Below are 26126 nucleotides of genomic sequence, written 5' to 3' on the forward strand. Positions count from 1 at the left end.
TAAATCTCCGTCTCCCACAGTCTGCCGCTAAACTGCTAGTTTTGCAAGGCCAATACATGCTGTGGTTGAAGGAAGGAATAAGGGAGGGAGGCAGCCAGAGCTCAGCCCAGCCTGCTTTCCCACAGAACCCAAGTCCAACTGTGCTTTTGGTATAGGAATATAACTGAGGCAATAAGGCCAAGGGGGAATTTCCCCTAACGAAAGCATCAGTGCTCAGAGCCAAATTGCCATCACTGGCCGAGTCAGACGTAGGTGTTATTGAGTCACGACGATTGAGCTGGGAGAGACATGAGGGCGGCAGAGAAGACAGTCCTCTTTGCCCCCAACACGGTACCTTTAAATCTGTAATTTATGGCTGCAGAAGTGTATTTATATGACATCATGAGCGTTAGAGCCCTACGGCAATGGTCCGTCGGCTCCTTCATCTTCCAGGAAACGAGTGTGGGGGTGTTGGAGTGGTTGTAAGTAACAAGCATATATATCGTTTGATCAAGGGAGGTTGTAATAGTGTAATATTTAATGGTTTCATTACATTACATATTCATATGGTTTCATTACAGTGTATGTTGATTTGAGCCTTTGAAAAAGACATTGTGGAAACGGGAAAGCAGGCTGGCGACATCCGCCAGGCTCTTACAGCCCAATTTTTAGATGGTCTCAGCTATAACCACTGGGCGATGTTGTTGTGTGAAGATATTCCATACGGATAGGAACAGTTCTGAAACTTCAAACAGATATCAAAAGCTTTGAAACAGAACAAAGAACAAGATCATACAGGTTCTCATAGCCCAACCTTGGAGAGTGTCAGCTGTAACCACTAGGCAATGCTGTCACCTGAAGATACTCCACACAGATATTTATAGTTTTCAAGCTCCACACAAATATTAACAGCTTTGAAACAGAATAAGAACTAAGAATATACAGTTTACAACTCTGATTTTTCAAAGTGGACTGGAAGGATTGGACGCTTGATGAATATTTAGGATTATTTATAAAGGTTTATTAGCTGTCTATTTATTGTAGCATATTTATTGTAGAATATCACATTTGAGTACTTGCACCTTTGTAAGAATTAAAAATATAAAAATTTACAAAATATATTTAACATATAACCTTCAAGCTTTGTAATTTGTTTTGGAGTGCTCTGCATTTGGAGAACCCTTCTTATCTGGCTAAATCCGTGGGGGGGGGGGCTTGAGCCCCTAACCCCCCATCTATGCCCTGTGCCAAAGCTTATATAGGTTCTTACAAACAAATAATCAAAAAATTATTTGGACGATCAAGTTTCTTCTTACACATGGTGGCCATTTGCCAGCCGTCAGGGCCCTTGAGAGTGAACCCCAATTGTGCTGTGTTTCCCCCAGTGTCTGATGCTTTTGCTGTGCGATTCTGAATGTTGTGCTCTGAAATCCTGCAGGAGAAAATCGTCAAGTTCCCTTCTAGTTGTTTGAGGCTGTGGAGGAGGCTGAGGCTGGGGAGAAAGGCCAACCGCGTGGGACCAGGTACGTGGTTTGGAAGGTGCTGGGCGTTGCCTCCCGTCCGCACTTGGAGCCCTTCACTCTCTGGGGGTTGATTCCAGCAACTGAGTCCCTCTGCTAATGGTTGGAAGAGGAGGACTCAGCGCTGTCCCTCTCCTCCGGTTTCACTCAGGGGCACTTCTTCTCACTCTTCTCTTCCTCACTCTGTTTCTGAAATGCTTCTCAAAAGCTCTTTTCTGTGGGTTGTGGAGGGAGCATGCAGAGTTCTCGCAGCCAGAACGGGTTGAAATTGGCTGGACTGTGGCATGCTGAAACGTTCCAACTTCATTCTTGCTTTTCTTTGATCGTACGTGTTTTGCTTTGTAACTTGTCCACCAGGGACCAGTGAGCCTGAAGCTTCACCAGGCGAATTAAATACGGGTGACTCCTCCCTCGATGAAAATCATGCCTTCCCAGTGGGAAATACTTGCACCGAGGAGCAAATCAGCAAGGGGGGCTGTTGCTCGGACAGCCAGATTTCTGACGGTAAGCTGTATTTCCTGAAAAGCAAATTAAATAAAAATAATTAGCGGCACGATCAATATTTCTTTGTCACGGGTCAGATCCTGCAGGGATCTCTGGGAACGGGAGGTAGAAGGGATTTTGCTGCTCACTCATTCTCTAACAAACAGAAGAATAGCTACATGGCTTTATATTCTTTTATCATCCCATTAACCTTGCTCTAACTATCCTTTGATATGTCTCTGGTCTTCCTCCTTTTGACTTCCTCCTTCTCACTCTTCTCTTCCTGGCTTTGTTCCAGGCAGCATCTTTCTCCTTCTCCTCCCTCCATCTGGCAAGCATGGATGCAGGACTTGTCTTAGCATCCAGGCCTATCCTGAGACTAGATAGGTAGTTAGGATCTGTCTTTCCACTTTTCCTATCAGGGTATGGCATTCCTACAATAAGGAGCTCTTATGTCCTTTCTAAATATAAGCAAGTGTATGCTTTGTTGGTTTCTTACACCAGTCAGCAGAACCAGCTGACAGCCACCTATAATCACGCTTTGTCTGCTAAACAATAGACTGTGCTAACAGCCCAAACATGAAATCCTTTAATTAGGTTCCTGGGGCCAACATACGACTTATTTGTCATTCCTAACAGCTCAAAGCTGTTTCCAGCCATAAGGTTCTGTATGCAATATGTATGCAACATCACCCACTACTAATATTGATAACTTTGCTTATAATAACAACAATGTGCCCACGTACTGCCCTTCTGAGCTGCAGAGGAGCTGGGCTGAGAGGAGCGGGTCACCCAAGGCCACGTGTTCATCCTTGCTTTTCTTTTATCGTACATGTTTTGCTTTGTAGCTTGCTCACCACAATGGAGTGTTCTGGAACATTCTCACTGGTTTTGGGGGGGTTGTGGCTTTGAAAGTCAGATTGATGTCCATTTATTCTTAAGGGGGGGTGCTCTGACCCTCAAAGCCTCATACCCGAAGAACCCTGTTGGTCTTCCAAGTTGGCTGGACTTATCCAGAATGAATGCTTTCTCTCAGCATGCTGGCTACCAACTGCAGTTCCCTCCAGTCTGCAAGGTCCAGCCACCCTCCCATCACAGCGCCCTCCGCTCACCCGTCCAGAGGCCTCATTTCAACCCACAGTCACCAATACTCAAACGCCACATTGACCAGCAGGGGGAAAAAAGACAGAAACTGATTTACTTGCAAAATATTACGATGTCTTCTCTCTCTCAGGTTCAGGATGAAATTATCACGGAGGCGGAATTCTTCTCCACCTCCTCCAGCAGAGCCGGGGGGAAAAAAAAGGGTAAAGGACCATTCTCTCTTTCTCCTTTTATCCTGCCTTCTATCCAAGAAGCTCAAGGCAGAAGATTTGAGGCTGGCCTGGGCAGCCCCCCTTTGCAACCCAAGGGACTCTGCCAGGAGAACTGAAGGGGGGAAGGGGGGAGACCAGATACTCTGAAGTAATCAGCACTCCTTTCTTTTACCTGCAGAGAAAAAAAAGAACATTCCTCCAGAGGCTGTTCTCCTGCGGCAGATAGGGAACACCTCAGGGCCATTTTGCAGATGAGAAATAACTGATAGACGCAGCCCTTGGGCAGTTGTGCAGGCTCAGTGAAGACCGTGCGTGTCGAATCATAGCTGAGCTCCGCCTCCCTCCCTTCTCTTCTCACCCACCCCCAGGCTCACCCCGCAGAGGTTCCTTGTCCCTCCCCCAGGTCCAACCCCCAGGCTTCAACCTTTCCCGTCCGCACTTGGAGCCCTTCACTCTCTGGGGGTTGATTCCAGCAACTGAGTCCCTCTGCTAATGGTTGGAAGAGAAGGACTCAGCGCTGTCCCTCTCCTCAGGTTTCACTCAGGGGCACTTCTTCTCACTCTTCTCTTCCTCACTCTGTTTCTGAAATGCTTCTCAAAAGCTCTTTTCTGCGGGTTGTGGAGGGAGCATGGAGTTCTCGCAGCCAGAACGGGTTGAAATTGGCTGGACTGTGGCATGCTGAAACGTTCCAACTTCATTCTTGCTTTTCTTTGATCGTACGTGTTTTGCTTTGTAACTTGTCCACCAGGGACCAGTGAGCCTGAAGCTTCACCAGGCGAATTCAATACGGGTGACTCCTCCCTCGATGGAAATCATGCCTTCCCAGTGGGAAATACCTGCACCGAGGAGCAAATCAGCAAGGGGGGCTGTTGCTCGGACAGCCAGATTTCTGACGGTAAGCTGTATTTCCTGAAAAGCAAATTAAATAAATATTATTAGTGGCACGATCAATATTTCTTTGTCGCGGGTCAGATCCTGCAGGGATCTCTGGGAACGGGAGGTAGAAGGGATTTTGCTGCTCACTCATTCTCTAACAAACAGAAGAATAGCTACGTGGCTTTATACTCTTTTATCATCACATTAACCTTGCTCTAACTATCCTTTGATGTTTCTCTGGTCTTCCTCCTTTTGACTTCCTCCTTCTCACTCTTCTCTTCCTGGCTTTGTTCCAGGCACCATCTTTCTCCTTCTCCTCCCTCCATCTGGCAAGCATGGATGCAGGACTTGTCTTAGCATCCAGGCCTATCCTGAGACTAGATAGGTAGTTAGGATCTGTCTTTCCCCCTTTCCTATCAGAGTATGGCATTCCTACAAGAAAGAGCTCTTATTTCCTTTCTAAATATAAGCAAGTGTATGCTTTGTTGGTTTCTTACACCAGTCAGCAGAACCAGCTGACAGCCACCTATAATCACGCTTTGTCTGCTAAACAATAGACTGTGCTAACAGCCCAAACATGAAATCCTTTAATTAGGTTCCTGGGGCCAACATACGACTTATTTGTCATTCCTAACAGCTCAAAGCTGTTTCCAGCCATAAAGTTCTGTGTGCAATATGTATGCAACATCACCCACTACTAATATTAATAACTTTGCTTATAATAACAACAATGTGCCCATGTACTGCCCTTCTGAGCTGCAGAGGAGCTGGGATGAGAGGAGTGGGTCACCCAAGGCCACGTGTTCATCCTTGCTTTTCTTTTATCGTACATGTTTTGCTTTGTAGCTTGCTCACCACAATGGAGTGTTCTGGAACATTCACACTGGTTTGGGGGGGGGGTTGTGGCTTTGAAAGTCTGATTGATGTCCATTTATTCTTAAGGGGGGTGCTCTGACCCTCAAAGCCTCATACCCGAAGAACCCTGTTGGTCTTCCAAGTTGGCTGGACTTATCCAGAATGAATGCTTTCTCTCAGCATGCTGGCTGCCAACTGCAGTTCCCTCCAGTCCGCAAGGTCCAGCCACCCTCCCATCACAGCACCCTCCGCTCACCCGTCCAGAGGCCTCATTTCAACCCACAGTCACCAATACTCAAGCGCCACATTGACCAGCAGGGGAAAAAAAGACAGAAACTGATTTACTTGCAAAATAATACGATGTCTTCTCTCTCTCAGGTTATGAGTAACATCAGCGTGGAGGCGGAAATCCACGCCTCCCGCCCAGCCTCCTGCCCCCAAAAGCCAAAGGGTAAAGGACCATTCTCTCTTTCTCCTTTTATCCTGCCTTCTATCCAAGAAGCTCAAGGCAGAAGATTTGAGGGTAACCCGGGCAGCTCCCCTTTGCAAACCAAGGGACTCTGTCCGGAGAATTGAAGGGGGAAGATCAGATACTCTGAAGCAATCAGCACTCCCTTCTTTTACCCGCAGAGAAAAAAAGAACACTCCTTCAGAGGCTGTTCTCTTGAGGCAGATAGGGAACACATCAGGGCCATTTTGCAGATGAGAAATAACTGATAGACGCAGCCCTCAGGCAGCTGTACAACTAGCAATGAGCTTGCCAATGCAGAATCACTGATTGTGTTGTTATTTTCATCCACAGATTCATCAGATGTGATATTTAGCATCTTGGTGACGGTGAGTAAAGGAGTTAGTCAACGAAGAGGCTCATCCACTTCGATCTCACTGCTCCTCAGGAGATGGGAAGGAAGTAAGGGAGGGAGCCCAAGGAGGCCTCTGGCCACGATTCCCAATCCCTTGTCAGTCCTGGCCAGGGAGATGAGGCAGAAGCGTGGAGTGTCGTCATCCTCCAATGGCAGCCATGTCTGCTGAAGCCAGAAAAAGTTCTCTTCTTTGGGAAGGGAGGTGGGAATTCTTAGCCAGCCACATCCTCTTTGGGAGCAAAGTTTTAAGCAGGGACAGCGACAGTGTAAAAGCTCCGGAAGGTGATACAGTGTGGAGTGGAGGCCTGTGAGAGAAGATGTCCACTACGGCGCGATCTCTGCCAGCACAGTCTTTTAAAACTACGCTTCCTAGCTAGCGTCTTCCGACACAGTGAACTTGGACTCAATCATCTCATCTCAGGAGAATCCATCTCTCTTAGCCTTTGCATTGTGTCCCAGAGTGAAAGCTACTCTTGCATATCTCGAGGAGATTTTGAGTTGTCAGAGTTCTTTCAAAGACATGTATCGTTAGTGGTTGAGGCAGCAAAGGAGATACACTGTTCTGAACGTCCCTCTCATGCGGCTGAACTCTGGTAGAGCTTCATTTTCCTGTCTTTGTTAAGGCATCGAGCAGGTGAGCTCTGGTAGTGACAGACGTGCATGCAGGGAGGAAAGACCAGCTTTGCCGAAGAGGAAATGCTTCCCCAAAGCTCCGCCTCCTCACACTTGTGGCTGCCTGATTTGTATTTCTAGCCACCACCAGACATGGCAGCACGGAGCAAGCGTGTCTGTGACTGGGAGCGAAGCAGAGAAACTCTTCCCTCGGATTTATGCATCTCTTGCCCGGACCTGGTGGGATTTGCCGGAGTCAGTCAGAAGCAGTGTTGGTAGAGCAGCTTTCGCAAGCCACCAGCGGGACCCCTCAGCGCTCCCAACTGCCACTTAACGGCTTTCCCCCAACTCTCCCACTGCTCACATTCCAACAGCTCCGATTGGCTGTTCTTAGGGAGACTCGCAGCTGTCCGTCACAGCCTCCGTGGCACTGTGTGGCAGCCCACCCCACCAGGCCCACACTCTACATAACATGCGCTGCCCTGGCAAAGGCAGGAATGCTGTTGCCATCTCCTGGCCAGGAGACTGGAAAAATACTGAACTGGGGGTCATGGGAATGGTGCGCTAACAGCCCCACAGCCCCCTGGAATTTGTGCAAAATCTACAGATCAAAGGGGTGCAGAGTTTTGGATCCCTCTGATCTTCCCCCATCAGCTCTTCCATAAATAATCCATAAATAATCCTGTCCCATGCTCAGGAGCTATCAGTCAACCATTTGGTTGTGCTTGTTTACTCAGAGATGCTCGATCAAACCTTGTCTCATTTTACTGCTTTACAATGCCGGAGACTTATTATTGAATTATTGTTTTAAGCAAGAGGGCAGCTTTCTAGCTGTCAGGTATGTGCATTTCTCCTGCACGTCCTCAGACTTTGGTCTGAGCCCCCTTCTTCTCCCTGCGATGTGCTGAACACCTCAAAGCTGGTCCCTTATGGACCTCCCCCCTACCCCCGTGTCTCCAAGACTGGTAACTATGGCTTCCTCTTGCATTGCTCTCCACTTTCCTTATTGTTGTCTAGTTTGATGTGTGTATGAGAGCTGTGTGCACTCTGTGTAACTGATCTTTTGCTGCTACTTTAATAAAAGTCACACCTATTGAACATCTGCCTGCTTATTAAAAGAGTTCTCCCGGGGCAAGTAATCCTGGTATATATTGGTTAAAAGATCCCCCGTTACCACCTCTCACTGGTGCTCTGCTAATTTCCCCAAATCTCAAGGAGACTCGTTCTGGTAACAGTGTAAGAATCTGTTAGAGCGAGTGTAAAACTACGCTGCGGAATTAAACGCCGAGCTGGTTAGAGAGGCAAAAGCTTTATCTGAGGAAGTTACATACTTGAGGGAAGGAGGGAGAGATAGATCCTAGCTATCTGACTACATCTTGCAGAGACAGAGAAGAAGTGTGGAGCAGGAGAGAGAAGAAGCAGGATATTGCCCTGTTTAGCCCAATAGGAGACAAGACAAGGAAATGACCCCCAGGAAACAAGAGAGATCCTGCTCTCACTGTCCTAACTAGGTGATCCTTGCTGCCCCCTGCATGGTAGGCTCCTCTTCCTTCTTGCTGCTGCAGTACACCAGACATTGCTATTTCCAATACCCCTTCTCAATGTCTAGTGTACAAAGTCCACAAAATTCAGTCTTTCACGTAGACTTTGAAATTTCTCTTTGGCAAGTGGCTTGGTGAAGACATCTGCTATCATTTCTTCTGTAGGGCAGTACTGTAGCTCAACAAGCCCGTCTTCTTGCATATTTCTCACAATGTGACTCTTTATGTCAATGTGCTTGGTTCTTGATCCAATTCTTTCTGTATTTGCAAGCTTTATGCAAGATTGATTATCTTCAAAGAGTTGTATAGGTTTGGGTTCATTTATCCCAAAGTCTTCTAATAGTTGTAGAATCCACTTGAGTTCTTGGCATGCTTCTGCTGCTGATATGTATTCAGCTTCTGTAGTTGATGCCGCTACTAGGTCTTGCTTTCTGCTTGTCCAACTGATTGCTCCTCCACCATAAAAGAATACTCGTCCACTGGTAGACTTTCTGTCTGTGATGTCTTCTGCCCAGTCAGCATCCATGAATCCCACTAGTCTGGGATTGTCGCTTGCTGGTAGCTTGAGCTTCAGTTGTGCAGTACCTCTCAGGTATCTTGCCAGGCTTTTGACTGCTTGCCAGTCATTCACACTTGGTGATGCATTTTTCCTGCACAGTATTCCAGCTGCTGCTGCTATGTCAGGTCTGGTCACTGTACTTATGTAGAGCAGTTTTCCAATTGCTTCTCTGTATACTTTGATGTTTCTCAGAGGTTCATTGTTTCCATTTTGTTTCAGGAAATCTGTTTCCATTGGAGTACATGTTGGTTTTCCATCTTTCATGTCCATGTAGTCTAGGAAATCCATGATCTTTTGCTTTTGATTGAGAAGATAGCTTCCATCTTCCTCTCGCTCTATTTGAACTCCAAGGTAAAAGCTGACATTTCCAAGACGCTTTACTTCAGCCTCTTGGTTCAGGTGCTGAATTATTTCATCACAATCTTGTTGATCTTCATAACAAAGAAGAATATCATCTACATAAATCAGAATAAAAGTCCATTTGTTGTCTTTCTTTCTTGAGTACAGGCAGCGTTCTGCCCCGCCTTGCTTGAATCCTTCTTTGATGAGCATTTGGTTCAGTTTCTGATTCCAGGCTCTTGCAGCCTGTTTCAGTCCATAAATGCTCTTCTGCAGTTTGCATACAAGTCCTCTGTCTTTGGACTGTTCAAATCCAGGAGGCTGTGTCATATACACGTCTTCTTCCAGCTCTCCATGTAGAAAAGCAGTTTTCACATCCAGGTGCTCCACATGTATCTTCCTTGCGGCTGCTATGCTCAGCAGTGTTCTTACCGAAGTGTGTTTCACTACTGGCGCAAAGGTTTCATCATAGTCTTCTCCATACTTCTGGGAATATCCCTTTGCAACTAGTCTTGCTTTGTACTTTTGTACTTCTCCATCTGCATCAAGTTTGGTTTTGAAAATCCATTTGCATCCTACTGTCCTTTTTCCAGGTGGTAGTTCTGTGAGGATCCATGCCTTGTTCTGGATCAGAGAGTCAATTTCCTCTTTTGCAGCTTTTCTCCATGTCTCTGCTTCTCTTGTTGGCATTCCTTCTATGTCTTCCCCGCTAGAAGGTTCTGGTACAGCTTCTGTTTTTGCCAGGTAAGAGAATTTCAGTGGTGGAACTCCTTTGTTTGTTCTGTCTGAGCGTCTGACACTTGGCTCTGCTTCCCCTTCTCTTTCTGTGGGCTCTGCAGGTGTCTCTTGCGTCTCAGTCAGGTCCCAGAGTTGCACAATCTCTGGCTGCTGTGCTGCATCCGCTTCCTTTGGTGTAGACTCTCTGGTGTCAGGCTTGCTTGCCTTCTCTTCTTCATCAATGTGCACCACATGGCGGATCTTCACCGTGTCTGTCTCTGGGTTGAGGATTCGATATCCCTTGCATCCCAGTGCATATCCAACAAATATGCCTGCTTCTGTTCTGAGATCCATCTTAGACCTCTTTTTCTTCGGAACATAAGTGTAGGCCTTTGATCCAAACACTCTCAGATGCCTTACATTGGGCTTGCGGTTGTACCACAGTTCAAATGGTGTGCTGCTTGCACCCTTTGTAGGTAGCATGTTCTGCAGATAGGCAGCAGTGTTGATAGCTTCTCCCCAATATTTTTGAGGTAGCTGTGCTTCTTGCAGCATGCTCCTGCACATTTCTGTGAGAGAACAATTTTTCCTCTCCGCTATCCCGTTGAGTTCGGGGGTGTATGGCACGATCAGGTGATGCTCTATTCCTTCATCTGCTAGGAAGCTTGTCATCTCCTTCCCCACGTACTCGCCTCCATTGTCTGTGCGGATAGCCATTGGTTTTCTCTGGAATCTGTTCTGCACCATTGCTAGGTACACTTTGAATTTTTCCAGTACTTGGCTCTTTTCCTTGAGCAGGTAAATCACAGTAAATCTTGAAAAATCATCAGTAAAAGTCAGAAAGTACTTACTTCCACTGGGTGTTTCTGTTCCCATGGGTCCACAGACATCACTGTGAATCAGCTCCAGTGGTCTTGTCGTCTGCTTCTCACTGTGTTTGGTGAAAGAAGGTCTTGTGCCTTTGGCTTGAATACAGCAAACACATTTCTCTGCATCAGGACATTTTCTCATTTGCAAATCATTAGTCAGATTCTGCCTTTCAAGCTGATATATATAATCCATATTAGCATGTCCAAGCCTTCTATGGATAAGACTGGTACAATTCTTGTGGGTGCACTTTTCAATTAAATTCACTGCGCCTTCAGAGCAATCCAGCATATACAGGCCATCCTCTAATGTGCCTTGTGCAATTAACTCACCTTCATTGCTAATAAAACATTTCTCTCCTTTGAATACAGTTTCAATTCCTTTCTTTGCCATAATTGAAACCGATAATAAGTTAGTCTTAACTTCAGGTACGCAGAGACAATCAGTGATCTGCACTTCTCTAGTTTGGCCACTGGGTAGCGCGCAACATGCAGATACTGTCCCTTGTCCCCGGGCCGTTAAAGCTTCTCCATTTGCCGTATACCGTTTTTCATGACTATCATTCATCTCATTAAAGAAACTTTCTTGATTGCATAGATGGTTAGTACATGCACTGTCAATTGCCCATTTGCATATGCTTTGATCATTCTTGCCAACATTTAAACAATTCTTATCAAATCTGTTTTTCCTTTGACCATCGGCATTAGGTGACTTAATGGCTGCATTAGCATTCCTAAAGCCTTTTGTTTCCGTCCCTCGTGGCGGTTTGCTCACTCTCTGTGAATCACGAAACCAACAGTCTTCCTTTAAATGTCCTTTCTTTCTGCAGATGCTGCAGATGAAATCATTTCTTGAACTGACTCTTAAAGCTAGGTCTTTTGGCTCACTTTTATAAAACTGTTTGTTAAGGCTTTCCTCTGGCAGTCTTGCAAGTACATAGTTTAAGCTTAGACTTTCTTTCATTTCCAAAACATGTACTATGCTTGTATAAGATTGAGGAAGGCTAGATAGCAGAATTATAGCCAAATCCTCATCCTGGAGCTCCTTTCCAAGGGATCTTAATTTCTGTGTTAATTCCATGAAATCTGCAATATGATCTTTCAGCTGTTGCTGTGGCTTCATCTGAATCCGATACAATTGCCTCATTAGCAAAATTTTAGTTTTAATTGATTCTTGACGGTTTATTTCTAGAAGAGACGTCCACATTTGCTAGAAGTGGGCTCATGAATAACTCTTATCAATGGTTTATCACTTAAAGCATTAATGATAATAGATCTTGCCTTGTTGTCTTGATTGACCCATTTGGCTTCCTTCTGAGGATCTCCAGTCGGTTTTTCATCTGTTACTGCAGACCAGACGTCCAATTGTATGAGGTGCGCTTTTATTCTTTCTGCCCAAAGATTGTAGTTTCTCCCATCTTGTAACCGATCGACTTGGAACCCCTGCTGTGCACTATAGGAGTCCACCATTTTTCCTCTATTGTCTGCCCTCTATACTTTAGCCTGCGGCTATGGCAGGAGTTTTATTGCTCTCTCTTAACTTCAGCTTGCGTTAATTGCCTCTGGGCCCATAACCCGGTTAGAGCGAGTGTAAAACAACGCTGCGGAATTAAACGCCGAGCTGGTTAGAGAGGCACAAGCTTTATTTGAGGAAGTTACATACTTGAAGGGAAAGAGGGAGAGATAGATCCTAGCTATCTGACTACATCTTGCAGAGAGTGAGAAGAAGTGTGGCAGGAGAGAGAAGAAGCAGGATATTGCCCTGTTTAGCCCAATAGGAGACAAGACAAGGAAATGACCCCCAGGAAACAAGAGAGGTGCTACTCTCACTGTCCTAACTAAGTGATCCTTGCTGCCCCCTGCATGGTAGGCTCTTCTTCCTTCATGCTGCTGCAGTACACCAGACATTGCTATTTCCAACACTGCTTATCCCTGGTGGGGACGCTTGGACCTTCTTGCAGGAGACAGGGACAGCCCATCACGCCCACCCCCCATTCCTGGGAAACTCACCTCATCTCTGCCTTTCCCCGGGTACTGGCCGTAGGCATAGAAGGCCCCGAGGTTGGAGGGGGCCACGGGGTCCCCCATCTCGTCGGCCTTCTCCCAGAACTCCACGGCCCTCCTGTAGTCATTCTCAAAGACCTGATAATACCATCCCAAGGCTGTGAGAGCTGGGAGGAAACCCTGCAGGGTTGGGGGGAGATAGTGGAAGCAGAGAATTTTTTAAACATCCACCTTATGTCGAATGCAGGCTCCCCCAGATGCAGATCTTCCTTCCCGGTGGAACCCAAACCTTGCTGTCTGCCTTTTCAACTGTTCTACTGGCTATTATTGTCATTTCCTCCATGGAATGGGAAGGGACCCTCAGTGGGTCTTCAAACCCACCCCCTACACTGTCAGAAACTCTCTGCTGATGGACACCTATGGATTTATGGCTGGAAAGTCCATCCTGCCTCTGGGATTGAAGCCAGATCCCACCCCAATATTATCCACCAGAGACTTAGCCAACCAGTTCTGAAAAGCCTCCTGAGAAAGTGGTAGTTTCAGGTAGGTAGCTGGGTTGGTCTGGGGTAGAATGGTAGGGTTTGAGCCAGTTGAACCTCAGAGGCCAACAAAATTTTCAGGGTGTGAGTTTTAGCGAGTCAGAGCTCCCTTCTTCGGATACCAAAAGTAATAAGAAATTGCTAATAAGCCATGACAGCTGAATGAACCTTCTGTGTCCGGAGGTAGGCCCTCCATCGAGGTTGCCCCATTATGGCTGGCTCGGGAAGCCCTGCAGCTTTGGAGCTCGGAAACTGTGTGTTGGAATGGTCGGTTTGCCAAAGGAGTTGCCAACAGATTTCCCCTGAAAAGTTTTACCATGTCAGTCCAAACACCGGGCTCTGTCCTGTGGGACTCTCTGACTCCTAGCTTAGGGGGCTGGGCCACTTGCAGTCCCGAGACTCACTTTTAACAGGAGAAAGCTGAGATTAGGGGGGATGAGGTTGCTCGAGGGCGGAAGTTGCCCAGGGGTCTCTCACGGGCGTGTGCTCTGCCATGCACTGGGATGTAGCCCACAGTACCTGAACCAACTGCCACACTCACCTGCTCCGCTGCCTGATTGAACAAGTCCAGAGCTTTGGGGATATCATGCTTCACTCCTTGGCCCTGGAGACAAAAGCTTGTGTGGTCAACGGGTGACTCACTTCCCATTGTGGCTTGCAGTGGAAATAAGGCTCTGCTGTCTGGAACAGCCTCCTGTCCGCGGCACTACAGGCACGGTCACAGTCCCCTGCGATTAGAGAGAACAGAACAGAGTGCTTTGGTGTGGACAGCTGGTGGCGCGAAGAGCCGTTAGGTGACCCAAAGAAACGTTACTGTGCCGATAACAGGTAGGACGCTATATGCTGTAAATTTAACGGAAGAGATGCCCGTGTGACGACGGCCCTGGCACCTGCACTGCATCAGTATGTGATCGCTCCAAACAGATCACTCAAGGGGAGTAAATGAATGAGTGACTGAAAGAGGACACGCATAAAGGAATTAAGTGGTTTCAGGAGAAGGGCAGGTCAGAGAAGTCATCTTGCCCCTGTGATCTTTGGGCCTAAGGGAAGGGGCGCTGCAAAGGAATACATGGATCAGGGCTTGGCTCGTTTCCACAAGTCATCAACGATGACAAGACCCAGAGGAAATTGCAATTTGCCGTGGCACACTCTGTGGCATGAATTATGCAGGTTGGCCCGTTGTGGAGCTAACTGAGGGCTTGAGGATGGACTAGATGGCCTTTAGACTACCCCTTCTGATCCAACCCTGTGATGCCAAGCCCACAGCACGCTGACCCTGGCAGCCCACGGCCATGGGGAAAAAGAGACGGGTGCCATTGCTCACCTTCAGAAGCACCACTCCATAGTCGTACATCAGGGTGGGGTCTTTGAGCCGAGCGGCTCCTTTCTCGTAGAACTTCACCGCTTCCTTCAGCTTGCTGGAGATTCCTTGCTGCCCCCAGAACAACATCCTGCTCACCGCTTGCTGGAAGAGAGGGAGGGGCACGTGGGCACAGTTGGCACGACCTCTCCAGACCACCATCGTGGCGATGGAGGAACACAGACGCTTTGGGGAGACTTGAGCCTACCTGAGCCTCGGCCATGCCTCTCCGAGCCTGGAACCTCAGCCACACAAAGAGGTCATCGTTCTCTTTGGTCTGCAGCTTGAGGGCGTCCTCGTCAATCAGCCGGATGTGCTCCACAAAGGCCTGTGTGGGGAATGGCAAGATAGCAACAACGGGCCCAGAACTGAGCAGAACTCGAGGCTCAGGATTTGAACACAGGGTGGGCAAGCGCAAGAGCTGAAGAGCAATTCTCAGCTTCTCCACGAAAACGCTACACGGCTAACTCCTCTGCATCTGATAGCAGAGTTTGCGCAATCACTTCTCCATCTCAGACCTGCAGTGACCCTGCCAGGCACAGAAGACCTCACTACACCAGATGGAGCAACGGCAAGGAAGCTTTACAGGAGCAAAGCCTCAAAGTGGGAGAAGGATGCTCTTCTTCCTGGTGATCTCATAACATGAACGGACAAAATCAGCAAGTGCCTGTACGCACGGCTTTCTCTGTTGTGGCCCCCACCCTATGGAACAGCAGGTTTGTTGAGATCAAGAAGGATTCCACCCTCCTGTCTTTCCATAATCTATGCAAAACTGAATTATTCCAGAGGGCTTTTTGCACAGGACTATACTGTAATAACATGATTCAGAAAGAAGCTTGGGGTAAAGGGTTAGGAACTGTAGACTATACCACTGTATACGCTTCGTACTATCTTGTGCTGCAAGTAAGTTCCTAGTATGTATTTTTTGCATCATTTAATGTGTCATCTTAATACTTATGCTTTGCTTCACTACTGTTTCTGATCTCTGGTTGATTCCAGGTTTCTACAAGTCAAACCCGATTGCATTTTCTATTGGATGTTCCATCTGGATGATTGTATCGACTTCTTCTGAGGAATCCGCCTTGAGTCCAGTGGGAAAGACAGACTATAAATAATATAAGTAAAGAAACTAAGCGGGGGGGGGGGGGGCAGACATCTCTGTACATTTAGCTCATGCTCCTAAGCGCAAGCTCAAAGCGAAAACATTTCCAATGTTCCGTTTCAATGATGCTTAGATGTTTCCTTGCAAGGTCTTCGAAGTGAGCTATCTAGCTGTTCAGATTGCACAAAGCTGCCTGTATTGAACCTGCTCACAGTGGTGGTTCGCTGGCTACCATCAGGTGGCACCCACCATGTGTGTGAGCACAGCCTGCCTACTCATATCCCAGCCTCAGTGTTTCTTACACTTGTCTCCCATGTGGAGAAGAATGTAGAGATGGCGTGCCATTCGCTACTCACTGCCTCCTGGACGTAAACCTGCCTTCCTCCCTTCTCCACCCACCCTGGAGAAAAATCAGGAAGTGGCAGGACCACGAGATGGGCAGAACTCCTCCTTCTGTGGCTCCCTCTCCACCTCCTCCTCCACTGCACGATACTTGGGGGGAGAGTTTGAGGGGCTGGAAATGGAGGACTGTGTGATGCCGGGTTGCACAAAACACACTAGTATTCCAGAGAGACTAGCAGAGCTGGTAAGGGGGCAGGCCAGATTCTTCTGTATCCTTCCTGTCTATTCAGGGGGAATTAGCTGTGAATTTCCTGCATTGTGCAGGGGGTTGACTAGATGACCCTCAGGTTCCCCTCTAGTTTCGTTTCTATTCTGCTTCTGTCTCTTTTCTTTCCAGCTACTTTCATCCATCATGGTCCGTATTGCTTACTCTGACTGGCAGCGGCTCTCCAGGGTCCCGGGCTGAGGTCTTCCCCATCCTCTGCTGCCTGGTCCTTTTAACTGGAGCTGCTGGGGTTTGAACCTCAGTCCTCCCGCATGCCAAGCAGATGCTCTACCGCTGAGCCACAGAATCCAATCAGAATGGCTTTGCCTCGTGGATTCACTGGTGGCACGCCAGGCTGTGCTCTGGGAAGGCTGGCAGTGCTTTGGGTCATCCCCAGCCTTCTTCTAGGCCTTGCCTTGGGCTGAGGCCAGCTTGCAAGAGCCACAGCAGAGAGAGAAGAGCGAACACGGGAGAGGAGGAACCTCTCTGAGCATGGCACGCTTGGGAAGGGAGCGCTCTGCTCACGAAGGCTGGGGCTGCATCTTCCACAAGTACATTTTCTCCACATTACACAGTTCATATGAGTAGACCAAGGTAATCTGGACAAATATATGGAGCAGAGGTCCATTAGTGGCTATTAGCCACAGGAGATAGATGGTATTCTCTTTGTGGGGAGGTGGTGCTCTGTTGTCTTGGTGCTGGAAGGAAGGCAGTGGGAGGGCTTCTGATGTCCTGGCCTCACTGACAGTCCTTTAGATGGCACTGGATTTCTAGCCACTGTGTGTGACAGAATGTTGGACTGGATGGGCCACTGGCCTGATCCAACATGGCTTTGCTTATGTTCTTATTGCCATCTCAGGGTTGATCAATAAAGCATAAACTAGACCGTAGAACAGTTTTACCTGTTTAGCAGTTGCCTGGTTCAGCTAAGCCTTCCTGGATCTTGTCAGTTCTAGCTGGTGTGGGATGTTTGTGGACGGCTCTGGGTGTGTGTATGAACTACCTTTCTGCCTGCTGTCCTCAGGCCAGGAAAGGGGCTCATACCTTCTCTGGTAGTGGTGGAGAGCACCATCAAGTCAAAGACAACTAGTGGTGACCCCTGCTGGGGTTTTCATGGCAAGAGACTAACAGAGGTGGTTTGCCATTGCCTGCCTCTGCAACCCTCATCTTCTCTGGAGCTCTCCCATCCAAGGCTGACCCTGCCCAGCTTCTGAGATCTGATGAGATCAGGCTAGCCTGCCCCCCCCCAAGGTCAGGGCACACCTTCTCCAGAAACAACTAATTTAAGAGCGAGAGGGAAAACTGCACCTGCCCCTCCCTGGACAGCTCCCGGTCAGCTACGGTCTGGGCTGCAACGTTGGCGTAGTAGGCGTAAGAGAGGTCGTGGTCCACAGGAAGTCCATCCACCCCCAGGTGGTGTTTGTGGCCCAGCTGCATTCCGGAAAGACGATCGTCCGCCTGGGCGGAGAGAAGGCCAAATTTCAGGGTCTGAGAGAGAAAAGTGGGGGCATTAATGACAAGGGTACAAACGGCTACGGCACTACACCAGGTCTGATGCTGACACATGCTACAGCCACTGGACAGCGGCTCTGTTGTTTCTCTGCTCTCCACCCCTCACCTTGGAGCCTCCCAGTTGGCTGCCTGTGGTGGGAGATACAAGGTTAAACACAAGCTAGCATAGAGAGCGGTGCCCAGCCACCCCCCACTGTTCCCATAACATGTTGCAGGAAGCTGCAGAAACAAAACATTCTCAGGATGAGCCGAGGTCGTAGACAAAACAGTTCAGTCTTTGAAGTAGATTGCACCTGCAAGGGAAGAAAGCTTGCAAAGACATAGTTAAAATGGCGTTGCTCTGGCTACATAAGATCATACAAAGTCAGACCTGACAGTGGGATCCTTCTGTCTCTAGCAGCCATAACTGAGCACGAGAACCTGCCTTCTCCTGAGACAGACCCTTGGCCCATCAGGGCCAGTCTGGTCTCCTCTGACCTGCAGCCACTCGTCAGGGTGTCAGGCAGAGAGGGGTCTTTGTCAGCGCCTGCAGCCCGGTGATGCCAGGAACTGAACCTGCGTGCACAACGGGCACTCTAGCGAATAAAAGGGCAGTGTGATACCAGCCCCATGAAGAGGTACCTTGGTGGAGTCCAAGGGCAGTCCCAAGCCAGTCCGGTGCAGGGTGGAGATGAGATAGAGGGCTCGGGAGTGTCCCAGGCATCCGGCCTGCAGCAGCTGGGGGTAAAAGTTGTTCAAATGGGCCAGATCCTGTAGACCTGCCACTCGCTTCTCAAACCTTTGGAAGAGTGCGCCGGCCACAGTCTCCATGTTCACGAACTGGTCACCTGCAGAGACGGGAGACCTCAGCTGTTAAGACAAATCTCTTTCACTATCCCTTTGAAATGAGAGTAAATGAGCTAAGGCAAAGGCCATTGAATTAGCAGCCTCAGGCCCAACTGCGTGGCTCCACAGTTCTGTGGCCATTTGTGGAGACCTGCAAGAGCCTTGCTCTCTAATGGCCGCAGATTTACCTCTTCTCCAAACTGCCCGCTGCAGAAGGGTGTATACGGCTGCTCGCCGGCGGGGATACAGGGCTTCCCACTGCCAACAGCGTGGCTCCCCAGGAGAACTTGTCCTCTGCTGCACAGCAAGAGCCTCGTATTCGGGATGGCATGTTTCTGAAACAGTAAGGAGGAGGGAGTCTGGAAGAGGACGCAGTGTGGAAGGCCCTTCCAAAAGTTCAGTCCTGCGCAGAGGCCCACAGACCTTCTTCCCCCACCCCTGCCCAGTCCCGCACAACGACATGTCTTCAGTGCCAGTCATGCACTTAGTGCTGTACACAGGGCAGAAGAGCCACACAGGCATGGCCTCAGCACTCCAGGAGTCAGTGTTATAAGGGGAGGAGACAGCTGCAGAAGAGTATGGCAAGACAGGAGCAAATGGAGGGGAGGGGAGGGGAGAGGGAGGCAGGTAAAAGGGTCCAGGAAGGCTGGTTAGTGTTTTACCCTGAAGGCACACGCCGTACCTTGGGGCCTGTATTCTACTCCACAGTTCCAAGGACTTTCTAAACATTTTAATTTTTGTTTTTAGTTTGTATAATGTTCATTGTCTTGAATTTCTTGATTGTGCAGGGGGTTGGACTAGATGACCCTGGAGATCCCTATTTAGGTAGAAAGGTGGCAAACAAATGTTGGAAATAAATGGACAAATAAAACACAAGTCTTTGAAAGAGGGGACAGCAAGCTTTTATGATTCTCCCCTTCCAGTACAGACCCCATTTAGCACCCCCCTGCTGTTCTGGAGGGTTTGTTGCCCCAGGAATAAAAATTGGAGGGTCGGGGAGCTGCAGAGGGTGTGGGAGTCAGAGAACTGCTGTATGAAGTCCACAGATCTTTGGGTGCACATTGTTATAGCCGAATTTGCAGAGGAAAAAGTTGTCTTGGGCCACAGCAGTTCAGTGTGCCAGGCCAGGGACACACCATTTCAGGGGGTCTGGGTAGGACAGGTGAAAGTTTTCCAAGCGGGCAGGGGTGGGAAATGAGGCTTAAATTGCACAATAAGAATGCCTTTAAGAGAATTTATTAAGATCTGTTAAAATATTCAGTACTTTAAGTAGCTGGCCCCCCAAAGGTGGCCCCATTGGTGCTGTTTGATTTGTTTTTACCTACAATGCTCTCAGAGAGCACAGTTTTGTGTTTTGAAAATGTGGCTTGCTGCCTTTCACAGAATCATAGAGTTGGAAGGGGTCATACAGACCATCTAGTCCAGCCCCCTGCCCAATGCAGGGTGAGCCTAAAGCATCTCTGACGTATTCATCCAGCCTCCTCTTGAAAACTGCCAGTGAGGGGGAGCTCACCACCTCCCTAGGCAGCTGATTCCACCTTTGAACTACTCTGACCATGAAAAAGTTTTTCCTAATAATCCAGCCGGTACCGTTCTGCATGTAATTTAAGCCCGTTGCTTCCAGTCCTATTCTCTGCTGCCAAATTATCCTCTGAAACTGCCAACTTTGAAATGACGAGGGCTGGATTCAAATCTGCGCATGCTTAATCCAAGAGGGGGCATTGCCACAGATTTCGATTTACTTATCTGAAATGTTCCTCTCCTCTATAGAGCAAGGCAGATTTCCAAAATGACCTGAGGCTGACTGACACAACGAAAAGAGCAACACAGCAGAGGTCTAACCCCCAAACTCTCCCGGGGAAGCAAATCTTGCTGGGAGACTAGCAAAAAAGAGAAGTGTCCACCTCCGAAGATCAAGCCCCCAGGGGAGGAACTGCTGTGCAGACCTCTCAAAGGGCCGCTGGGCTCTTCTTCTGCAGACTTTTCTGCCACGTCCCACGGTGGTCCTGGAGGCCCCCCACACCTGCTTTGGGGGAGGGCTGCACGGGAAGGGGTGGAGTGAGAAAGCCACGTTGCAAGCAGGTTCCAAGCCATTCTTTTGCAATGCTTTGGAGGGGCTGGGAAACCATCCTCCCTTGAAAAATCCACGCAGCGGGCCCAGTTCCGACGCACCAATCTCCCTTTGCCTTTGACTGACAGCAACTGCCCAGGGGGCTTACGTGGTCTCAAGAGGAGGCTGGGCCACAGTCCCAGGAAAGAGGGAGGTGTGGCTCACCTTGCCAAAGCTTCCAAGCTCGCTGGAGTTGGTAGAGAGGCAGCCGGGCAAAAACAGCGTCCTTAAACTCTTGGCACGTGGCAAACCACTGGGGCAGATCCAGGTGTTGCAAGAGCTTTGGTGGTTCAGTCTAAGTGAGGAAGAAAGGAAACAAAGAGCATCCAAGGACTAAAAAGTCCAGTAGCATCTTTAAGACTAACAAACTTTATTGGAGCGTAAGCTTTCGAGAACCATAGCTCTCTGACGATGCATCTGAAGAAGAGAGCTGTGGTTCTCGAAGCTTACGCTACAGTAAAGTTGGTTTGTCTTAAAGGTGCTACTGGACTCTTCTTTACTATTTTGCAACTACAGATTAACATGGTTAACTCCTCTGGATCTATGTCCAAGGACTATGAATCTGGAAATGAAGAGCCGGTTCATCACTTGATGGCTGTGAGGTCAAGGGACGCTTTGCAAGTGTGGGAGGGTCATCACAGACCCAAGAGCATAGCCAACAGATAACCTTTGGCAGAATGGGTTTGGATCCTGCAGAAGAGATCTGTTGGATCTGTGCTTTTCCAGCAGGTGAAGTCTGCACACTCAGCCCGTGATGCTGTGCTAGCTCAGAAAATACCCCAAAGGAACTCACCTTGGGGAGTAACAGAAGAAGGACCCCAGGAGAGCCACCCCAGAGGACACAGAGAAGTAGGACTGACCTGCAATGAGGCCTGGGTGCTGCTCCTGTAGTAGCTGGAGGGGCCGAAAAATCCCTGCACCCCCAGGATGTACTTGGAGCCCCCCAGGACAAACCATCCCTCTACGTCATTCAGATAAAGGCTCTCGGGAAACCTGCAGATGAGACCACAGGAGAAGGGGGAAGTCTCTTAGGGGAAGGTACATGGAAGGAACCAGGGCAGGTCTTTGCAGGGCTGGGGCTGAAGTCGTCTTGGCCCCAGAGATAATGTTTGCATGTTCATGGCTGCCGGGTGGTCCCGGCAATTTCCTAGTTTCTGAACAGAGGTGGGGGCAGAGCAGTGCCTTTGGCTCTCTGCCGCTTCATCTTCCTGGGAAAGATTGGGGAGGGGGTCTGTGAGGTACAGGATTCTGACTTCCGGTTTGGGATCCATGGGGGTCTAATGCAGCTCTAAGAGCTGAGCTGTCCGGGCTGCTGATTTTAAGGCTGGGGGGGGGGGGCGGAAAATCGCCCGCAGCCAACTGTTCTCAGGCGGAGAACAGGCTTTGAACGCTCAAGAACCTCAGGGCGTGTTGATCTCGGGCGAGGGGGGGTCCTACGCAATGGACTCCCACTTGTCCCTTGAGGTCCCACCCGAAGACAGGTTTGCCAAGATCTCTACAGCAGTCCTGGAGCCAATTCGGTTGGCATAAGACCTTCATGCCCAAGCTTCATACAGCAACAAGGGGAATCGGAGTGAATTTGGACATTGAAACAGTGATTACAACCCAATAAATCGACTAAGAAGGTAAAGATTACTATCTCTTGAAACGGGACGGATTATTTAAAGAACTAAAGTGCTACATTGAAATTAAGAACTGCGACAGAGTGATTAGAAGGTGGGGAAATTCCGGCAAGAAAAAGTTTTCAAAAGTGACTTTGTTAAAAGGAGTTAGCAAAGAAATTCAATTATAGTTTACATACCTGAGGCCGGGAAGACATAAGGGGCTGTGAGAAAGTCTCAACATCGCGAGAACTGCTGTGGGTGGCAAAGGAACAGGAAGTACGTCAGAGCAATAGAGAGGCTGGAGAGAAGCGGCCTTTTCCAAGGAGCAGGAAGTAGAAGATCGCCATTTTGGAAAAGGGAAAGGTCGTGGCTTCAGCGGAAAAGGAAGTAGGCCATCTTGGAATTGGACTATAGTTCAAATAACCATAGAGAAAAGACGCCTGACATTTTGGATTGATTAAATGAACTGTTTTTAAAAAATAAAGTTAATTCAGGACTTTAAAAAAAAACAATATTGTAAAAAATAAACGCCACGGAGTTAAGAAGAAATGTGGACTCGTGGGAGCGAGGTAAAGCCAGCCCCACGATGTCGAAAAAGGAGTGGCAAGCAGCGGTGGAAAATTTGGATAAAAAATTTACAGAAGCTAATAAGGAACTTAAAGAGATGATGCAAGGGATGATGAAAGAGATGGCGAAAGAGCTTAAAGAGACATTTAAAAGTGAATTGGCGGAAGTAACGAAAGGTATGGAAAAAATACAGAATGAGCTACAAGCCACACAGCAAAGGGTTAAGGTAGTTGAAGCAGGGATGGACGATCTAGCAAACACGCAGAGGACGGAGATGAGAGCGATAAGAGGAAGAATGGCCGTGGCGGAAAGTAAACATATGGAGAAACAACTGAGATTTCGTGGTTTGCCGGAAATTGAGGGTAAATCTGCCCAAGAGCAAATTACAGAAGTTCTAACTGAGTACCTGGGGAAAGAGGAAGAGGAAGTGGCGGCTATCCTAGACGTGGTATACAGAATAAATTCAAGAGTTGCGACCCAGAGGAAATTACCAAGAGACGTGATCGTGCAATTTACGACTAGAAAAACAAGGGAAATGGTTTTGAGGAAACAATTTCCAGATCCAATAGAGGTCGATGGCAAAGCTGTGATCATTATGAAGGAATTGCCCAGATCGGTGTTGCTGGATCGGAAAAAGTATAAAGAGCTAGTCCAGATATTGAAAGACATGAAAATAAGATACAAATGGGAAATGCCTGAAGGATTGTCCTTCGAATTTGGAGGAGTTAAAAAGCGTATCAGATCTGAGTCAGAGATGGGCAAATTCATCAGGGACAATGAAAAAGACTTACCAACAGCAAGATCATGATTATGGAGTGCAAAATTATATCGTGGAATGTAAACGGATTTAATTCACCTAGTAAGAGAAAAAGTACCTTCCACTGGCTATTAAAACAAAAATGCGATATTGTATGTTTACAAGAAACCCATATTAAAAAGCAAGATGAAAAATATTTAAAATTTGCAAGATTGGGAAGTGAATTTGTGGCTGATCCAAAAAAAAGAAAAGGGGAGTGGTGTTGTATATAAAAGAATAATTGCAGCCCAAACTAGTGGTGAGAGATGAGGAAGCCAGATATTTAGCAGTGGAAATAATTTGGAATTCAAAAAAGTTATTGGTGATTGGGGTATATGCACCTAATGGAGCAAAAGAAAATTTTTTTGAAGAGTTGGGGAAGCAATTGGATGAGCTATCGTATGATCAAATAATACTAGCCGGAGACTTCAATGGAGTAACCATTGTAGAAGAAGATAAGAAAACTACAGTTGCACGAAAGAAAAGAGGACATCTTTCCTCTATTGTCTGCCCTCTATACTTTAGCCTGCGGCTATGGCAGGAGTTTTATTGCTCTCTCTTAACTTCAGCTTGCGTTAATTGCCTCTGGGCCCATAACCCGGTTAGAGCGAGTGTAAAACAACGCTGCGGAATTAAACGCCGAGCTGGTTAGAGAGGCAAAAGCTTTATTTGAGGAAGTTACATACTTGAAGGGAAAGAGGGAGAGATAGATCCTAGCTATCTGACTACATCTTGCAGAGAGTGAGAAGAAGTGTGGCAGGAGAGAGAAGAAGCAGGATATTGCCCTGTTTAGCCCAATAGGAGACAAGACAAGGAAATGACCCCCAGGAAACAAGAGAGGTGCTACTCTCACTGTCCTAACTAAGTGATCCTTGCTGCCCCCTGCATGGTAGGCTCTTCTTCCTTCATGCTGCTGCAGTACACCAGACATTGCTATTTCCAACACTACTTATCCCTGGTGGGGACGCTTGGACCATCTTGCAGGAGACAGGGACAGCCCATCACGCCCACCCCCCATTCCTGGGAAACTCACCTCATCTCTGTCTTTCCCCGGGTACTGGCCGTAGGCATAGAAGGCCCCGAGGTTGGAGGGGGCCACGGGGTCCCCCATCTCGTCGGCCTTCTCCCAGAACTCCACGGCCCTCCTGTAGTCATTCTCAAAGACCTGATAATACCATCCCAAGGCTGTGAGAGCTGGGAGGAAACCCTGCAGGGTTGGGGGGAGATAGTGGAAGCAGAGAATTTTTTAAACATCCACCTTATGTCGAATGCAGGCTCCCCCAGATGGAGATCTTCCTTGCCGGTGGAACCCAAACCTTGCTGTCTGCCTTTTCAACTGTTCTACTGGCTATTATTGTCATTCTTCCATGGAATGGGAAGGGACCCTCAGTGGGTCTTCAAACCCACCCCCTACACTGTCAGAAACTCTCTGCTGATGGACACCTATGGATTTATGGCTGGAAAGTCCATCCTGCCTCTGGGATTGAAGCCAGATCCCACCCCAATATTATCCACCAGAGGCTTAGCCAACCAGTTCTGAAAAGCCTCCTGAGAAAGTGGTAGTTTCAGGTAGGTAGCTGGGTTGGTCTGGGGTAGAATGGTAGGGTTTGAGCCAGTTGAACCTCAGAAGCCAACAAAATTTTCAGGGTGTGAGTTTTAGCGAGTCAGAGCTCCCTTCTTCGGATACCAAAAATAATAAGAAATTGCTAATAAGCCATGACAGCTGAATGAAGCTTCTGTGTTCGGAGGTAGGCCCTCCATCGAGGTTGCCCCGTTATGGCTGGCTCGGGAAGCCCTGCAGCTTTGGAGCTCTGAAACTGTGTGTTGGAATGGTCGGTTTGCCAAAGGAGTTGCCAACAGATTTCCCCTGAAAAGTTTTACCATGTCAGTCCAAACACCGGGCTCTGTCCTGTGGGACTCTCTGACTCCTAGCTTAGGGGGCTGGGCCACTTGCAGTCCCGAGACTCACTTTTAACAGGAGAGAGCTGAGATTAGGGGGGATGAGGTTGCTCGAGGGCGGAAGTTGCCCAGGGGTCTCTCACGGGCGTGTGCTCTGCCATGCGCTGGGATGTAGCCCACAGTACCTGAACCACCTGCCACACTCACCTGCTCCGCTGCCTGATTGAGCAAGTCCAGAGCTTTGGGGATATCCTGCTTCACTCCTTGGCCCTGGAGACAAAAGCTTGTGTGGTCAATGGGTGACTCATTCCCCATTGTGGCTTGCAGTGGAAATAAGGCTCTGCTGTCTGGAACAGCCTCCAGTCCGCGGCACTACAGGCACCGTCACAGTCCCCTGCGATCACTGCAGGTGGATTCAGTTCACGCCTGGGCCGTCGTCACAGGGGCTTTTATTTAGCACTAAAATGGCTCTATTTCCTGGCAAACACCCACCTTATTCCAACACTGTAGTGATTTTCTCTCTTCTGCTTTGTGCTTGATAGTCGTGCTATTTTGTGCCTCAGTGTGAATGCCTCACATCGATGTATTTCGCCTCGCAATGCCCTATGACCTCCCTTCAATCCCAGAATCCATTTCTTCCCGCAACTCCCCCTTTTTAATTTTATTATGTCCTTA

General features: G+C 48.2%; 2 protein-coding genes across 2 annotated transcripts; both read right to left on the bottom strand.

Moving 5' to 3' along the window:
* Positions 1–3974: 3974 nt before the first annotated feature.
* Positions 3975–13724, bottom strand: LOC129326493 (protein sel-1 homolog 3-like). Its single transcript, XM_054974674.1, has 3 exons — positions 13611–13724; positions 12537–12710; positions 3975–4207 (listed from the first exon to the last, which is right to left on the bottom strand). The coding sequence occupies exons 1-3, from the start codon at positions 13716–13718 to the stop codon at positions 4067–4069; spliced, it is 423 nt and encodes a 140-aa protein (XP_054830649.1). The 5' UTR covers positions 13719–13724; the 3' UTR covers positions 3975–4066.
* Positions 13725–13969: 245 nt separating this feature from the next.
* LOC129326363 (protein sel-1 homolog 3-like) lies at positions 13970–18132 on the bottom strand. The gene is made up of 4 exons (XM_054974520.1): positions 17447–18132; positions 14638–14757; positions 14394–14534; positions 13970–14023 (listed from the first exon to the last, which is right to left on the bottom strand). Exons 1-4 carry the CDS (start codon positions 17702–17704, stop codon positions 13970–13972), a joined length of 573 nt encoding a protein of 190 aa, XP_054830495.1. The 5' UTR covers positions 17705–18132.
* Positions 18133–26126: the final 7994 nt, after the last annotated feature.

The sequence above is a fragment of the Eublepharis macularius genome, chromosome 3 (assembly GCF_028583425.1).
Source record: "Eublepharis macularius isolate TG4126 chromosome 3, MPM_Emac_v1.0, whole genome shotgun sequence".
NCBI classification, from domain to species: domain Eukaryota; kingdom Metazoa; phylum Chordata; class Lepidosauria; order Squamata; family Eublepharidae; genus Eublepharis; species Eublepharis macularius.

What these genes read in the sequence shown, in the direction of transcription:
- LOC129326493 (XM_054974674.1), bottom strand. Translation starts at nt 13,718, where the DNA reads ATGGGAAGTGAGTCACCCGTTGACCACACAAGCTTTTGTCTCCAGGGC. An exon ending in TCAATCAGGCAGCGGAGCAG is followed by an intron (nt 12,711 to 13,610) that starts GTGAGTGTGGCA and finishes CCAACCCTGCAG; the next exon opens with GGTTTCCTCCCAGCTCTCAC. An exon ending in CGGGGAAAGGCAGAGATGAG is followed by an intron (nt 4,208 to 12,536) that starts GTGAGTTTCCCA and finishes TTTGCTTTTCAG; the next exon opens with GAAATACAGCTTACCGTCAG.
- LOC129326363 (XM_054974520.1), bottom strand. Translation starts at nt 17,704, where the DNA reads ATGTGTCAGCATCAGACCTGGTGTAGTGCCGTAGCCGTTTGTACCCTT. An exon ending in GAGGCATGGCCGAGGCTCAG is followed by an intron (nt 14,535 to 14,637) that starts GTAGGCTCAAGT and finishes CCTCTCTTCCAG; the next exon opens with CAAGCGGTGAGCAGGATGTT. An exon ending in ATGGAGTGGTGCTTCTGAAG is followed by an intron (nt 14,024 to 14,393) that starts GTGAGCAATGGC and finishes GTCCTCTTTCAG; the next exon opens with TCACTCATTCATTTACTCCC.